The sequence below is a fragment of the Gopherus evgoodei genome, unplaced genomic scaffold (genome assembly GCF_007399415.2).
Source record: "Gopherus evgoodei ecotype Sinaloan lineage unplaced genomic scaffold, rGopEvg1_v1.p scaffold_45_arrow_ctg1, whole genome shotgun sequence".
In the NCBI taxonomy this organism is placed as follows: domain Eukaryota; kingdom Metazoa; phylum Chordata; order Testudines; family Testudinidae; genus Gopherus; species Gopherus evgoodei.
In genome coordinates, this window is record NW_022060066.1 from 1504425 (window position 1) to 1509194 (window position 4770).

Below are 4770 nucleotides of genomic sequence, written 5' to 3' on the forward strand. Positions count from 1 at the left end.
GTGTCCAGTTCTGGGCACCGCATTTCAAGAAAGATGTGGAGAAATTGGAGAGGGTCCAGAGAAGAGCAACAAGAATGATTAAAGGTCTTGAGAACATGACCTATGAAGGAAGGCTGAAGGAATTGGGTTTATTTAGTTTGGAAAAGAGAAGACTGAGAGGGGACCTGATATCAGTTTTCAAGTATCTAAAAGGGTGTCATCAGGAGGAGGGAGAAAACTTGTTCACCTTAGCCTCCAATGGTAGAACAAGAAGCAATGGGCTTAAACTGCAGCAAGAGAGATTTAGGTTGGACATTAGGAAAAAGTTCCTAACTGTCAGGGTAGTTAAACACTGGAATAGATTGCCTAGGGAAGTTGTGGAATCTCCATCTCTGGAGATATTTAAGAGTAGGTTAGATAAATGTCTATTAGGGATGGTCTAGACAGTATTTGGTCCTGCCATGAGGGCAGGGGACTGGACTTGATGACCTCTCGAGGTCCCTTCCAGTCCTAGAGTCTATGAGTCTATGAGTCAATGGAACAGCAGAACCTCACCAGTAGAGTGAGAGAATTTCTTCTCGTGGGTCTAACCCAGAGTCTGGCACTGCAGAGATTCCTCTTTGTGGTCTTCTTCATAGTCTACATGATGACCTGTCTGGGAAACTTCACCATCATCACCACCCTGATCACTGACCACCAGCTCCACATCCCTATGTACTTCCTGCTGGGAAACTTGGCCTTCATTGACCTGAGTGAGTCCTCGGTCACGGTGCCCAAGATGCTGTGGGACCTTCCGTCCAAGCAAAAGACAATCACGTTTGGTGGTTGCATGTCACAGATGTTTTTTTTCCACTTCACCGGGGGCGCAGTGGTTTTATTCCTCATGATGATGGCACTTGATCAGTATATGGCTATCCATAAAGCTTTGTACTACCTCAGAATCATGAACTGGGGTGTGTGTGTAGGGCTGGCGGCCGGGGCATGGCTAGGTGGCTTTGTCCATTCCATTGTACAGATTGCACTGACAATCCAACTGCCTTTCTGTGAACCCAATACACTGGACAATTTCTACTGTGATGTCCCTCAAGTGATCAAATTGGCTTGCACAGACACCTACATGGTGGACTTGTTGATGGTCTCCAACAGTGGGCTGCTCACCATCATCATCTTCATTATCCTGATTGTGTCATGCACAGTCATCTTGGTCAAGATAAGGACCCATGTCCCAGAAGGGAATCACAAAGCCCTGTCCACCTGCAGAGCCCAGGTTGTGGTGGTGAGCATCCATTTCATGCCCAGTATCTTCATCTATGCTCGACCCTTCCGGAAATTTTCCTTGGACAAAGCAGTATCTGCTCTCTACACAGTTATCACCCCAATGCTCAACCCCATAATCTACACGCTAAGAAACACTGAGATGAAGAATGCCATCAAGCGATTAATGAACAGGGTCTTCTCATGAATGAAACCAAATATGTAATATCTTTGTTATTGGGTCAGTCTTAAGTTTGCAACATGTAAAATTAAAGTAGGTGCCCTCAGTTTAAAAAGAGTTTTGGTTTAGATGAGGGAGCAAGAATGAATAAAATAAAATAAAAATCTTCATGAGAAACAAAAAGCAAAGTGTATTTCTATCTGTTTCCAACAGCCTGCAGCAACTTTGGCAACAAAATGGCTACCGTCAATAACAGAATAATGAATATACGTGATACAGCAAACAATGACTTAACAGTTACATGGTAACAAATTGCATTTAATTTTTTTTCTATTGAAAATAGGTTTTAGACATTTTCATCTACAACATTTAGGATTTTGTCTAAAAACGAAAACTCTGAAAAAATTGTTTTTGTCAACTAAAAATAGATTTTTTTCAGAAGTCAAGGTTTCAGTTGCAGTTAAAAACTAGGTGGGTTTGTTTTGTATGTTTTCCCTGGGAAAAAAATAAAGATTTGTAATAATTTAATTGCTATTATTAATATTGCCACATATTATTATTATTCACCACAGAATGGTGGTGTTAGTGTAGTTGCAGGTATTTTCTCTTACTATATGTTTGTAAGAGAGCTTAATACAATGTGGCCATGATCCTGATTGGAGTTTCTAGGCACTATGCAGGGGAAAAAAAATCAATGTTCATATTGTTATCCCCTATATATCCAAACTTGTCCTCTAAGCCTCAAAGCATCTCCCAAGGAGGGCAGGGATTATGGCATAAATCACATCTCCCCATTAGGCTGGAAACTGGGCTAAATTCCTGGAGTTAGGAGCCTCTTCTGAGGCAGACCACCTCCCTTGTAGCTTTTAATCTATCCTCACCTGGGATGAGGAAAACCTTTTGTTCAAGTCATTCCCACTCCTTGAGGAGAAGATAGAAGTCTATAAAATCTTAACTGGTGCAGAGAAAGTAAATAAAGAACCTAGGGGTGACCAAATGAAATTAATAGGCAGCACATTTAAAACAAACAAAAGGAAGTATTTCTTCACACAACGCACAGTCAGCCTGTGGAACTCTTTGCCAGAGGATGTTGTGAATGCCAAGACTATAACAGGGTTTAAAAAATAACTCAATAAGTTCATGGGGGATAATGGCTATTAGCCAGGATGGACAGGGATGTTGTCCCTAGGCTCTGTTTGCCAGAAGCTGGGAATGAGTGACAGGGGATGGATCACTTGATGATTACCTGTTCTATTCATTCTGGGGCACCTGGCATTGGCCACTGTCAGAAGACAGGATACTGGGCTAGATGGACCTTTGGTCTGAGCCAGTATGGCTGTTCTCATCTGAGAAATAGCAGATCCTTCTTCACATCCCTTCTTACCCTCGGGCAGAGGGGGAACTTGAACTGAAAGCCTCCCACATTGCAAGGGAGAACCCTAAGCACTGGGCTAAAAGTCAGAAGGGTGGGGCCTTATCTGCACAGATGTCTTGTCTGAACTCCTGCACAGGGACCTGATCCAGTAGGTGAGCTCTGAGCACATTTGCTGGATCAGGCTCTGCTGGTGAGCTAGGCAGAGGGATACTTATCTTCCCCTATTTTGTGCATCTCTCTGGGGTTTAGGCATCCAAGTACCTAGAGGGAGGCAGCAATGCACACTCCCAGAGACCGAAACATAGACTGGTAGCAGAGGTGCTGGAACTAGGGATGCTCGGGTGGGGAGCTGCCTCATCCCCTGGCTTGAAGTGGAGTCCGTTGTATACAGGGTTTACAGTTTGGTTCAAAGCCTCTCAGCACCAAACAATAAAATTTTAGGTACCTACAGGGTTAGCCAGCAGTTGCTAGAGGATTTTGTGAATCCCAATGGGCAGGGCCAGCTCCAAGTACCAGCCCAGCAAGCAAGTGCCCGGGGATGGCCAATGGAAAGGGGCGGCACGTCCGGCTCTCGGAGCGAAGGACCTGCCACTGAATTGCTGCCAAAGACTGAAGCAGTGGCGGTAGAGGAGATCGTGGCTTTTTTTTTTTCTTTTTGCTGCTTGAGGCGGCAAAAACCCTGGAGCCGGGCCTGTTACAGTGGGTGTGATTCTGGGATGTAGGTGTCTAAAGTGGCAGCACCCCAGGCCCAGAGAGTCCTCAATCCCCCTGCTGTGGTTCCCCCTCCCCTTTCCTGTGTCTCTCCTCACAGACAGGTTCTGTACAAAGTCCGGGCACCAAACCTGGCCTACCAGGCCTGAAAGCTTTGATAAGCACCTCACAGAGGTAGGGGATAATAGGGCTCCCAGTATTCTGTATATATTCTCTATATCACAGGGAAGCGGGGAAGTGACTGACCATATTGTGGCCACCAGGACCATATTGTGAAATTTGACCTTTATTACACTGCGGGGAAGGGAAAAGACATTTCTCCTTCTCCATGCTCAACTTGCAATCTTAGAATCCTCCTTGCTCAGTACTACCAAGAACCCTTGTGCAGCCCCGTGTCTGTCACAGCCTGACCTTAATGTCTATCCCATCCTTTGTAATTGCTTTCATTTGTCCTGCAAGCCAAACTGTCTTTTTTTCTAACCAGCGTAACCTGGTCTCTCAAATGTAGCTTTTGTGTCATCTAATGAAGTGTTCTGAAGCAGTTCCTAATTATCCTTCCATTTTTCTGTTTAAACTTTTTCTACTAACTGATTTGGCTCATCTCTATGAAACTGGCCTTTTAAAGCACTGGGTGCTATTGCTTTAGATTTTATGCTGTTTGCACATAAGAAATGTACTTGTGTGCTGATCATTTGTACCCAAGCAATAATTTTCTTTTAGTTCTCTTTTGCTGTTGAGATTTGGTCTGCTATAGAATTCCCTGCTGTTGGATGCAACATTTTTTGTTAGGAAATTGTCAGCTATCCTTTTAGAAACTCAGAAGACATTTTGTGATTAGCAGCATGCAACCTGCAGCATATGTCAGTCAGACTGAAGTAACCCATTGTAACACAGTTATTTTCCTACACATTATTTGTAATTTTGGATAAGAACTTGTATTTCCATTTTTGAAAATGTTCCATTTTGTATCCTTAAAATATACTGCAAAACAACAAATAACAAACAAACAAAAAACAAACAGAAATAACAGTAGTGATATTTTTGTCCCTTTAAATTGCTTATATTAAATCAATATTACCTCCACTTTAACAGAGATATTGGATTGGGAAATTTCCCTTATTGTCTAAATTCAACACTAGTGGCCTGAAGGAATAAAGTGGGGGGGGGGATTCCTCCAGTGGAGAAGAAGATAGAGATCCCAAGTCCGGGGTCAATTAGACTATGTAATGAATTATATCTACATTTGGAATTGGACTGTAATGATTATAAA

The 4770-nt window shown here is 43.1% G+C and overlaps 1 protein-coding gene across 1 annotated transcript; it reads left to right on the plus strand.

Annotated features, from left to right (window-relative positions):
- The first annotated feature begins 514 nt into the window (after positions 1-514).
- Positions 515-1441, plus strand: LOC115642789 (olfactory receptor 4D9-like). Its single transcript, XM_030546494.1, has one exon. The coding sequence runs from the start codon at positions 515-517 to the stop codon at positions 1439-1441; it is 927 nt and encodes a 308-aa protein (XP_030402354.1).
- The last annotated feature ends 3329 nt before the right edge of the window (positions 1442-4770 follow it).

Excerpts from the sequence above, each read along its gene's own strand:
- LOC115642789 (XM_030546494.1), top strand. The coding sequence starts at position 515 with ATGGAACAGCAGAACCTCACCAGTAGAGTGAGAGAATTTCTTCTCGTG.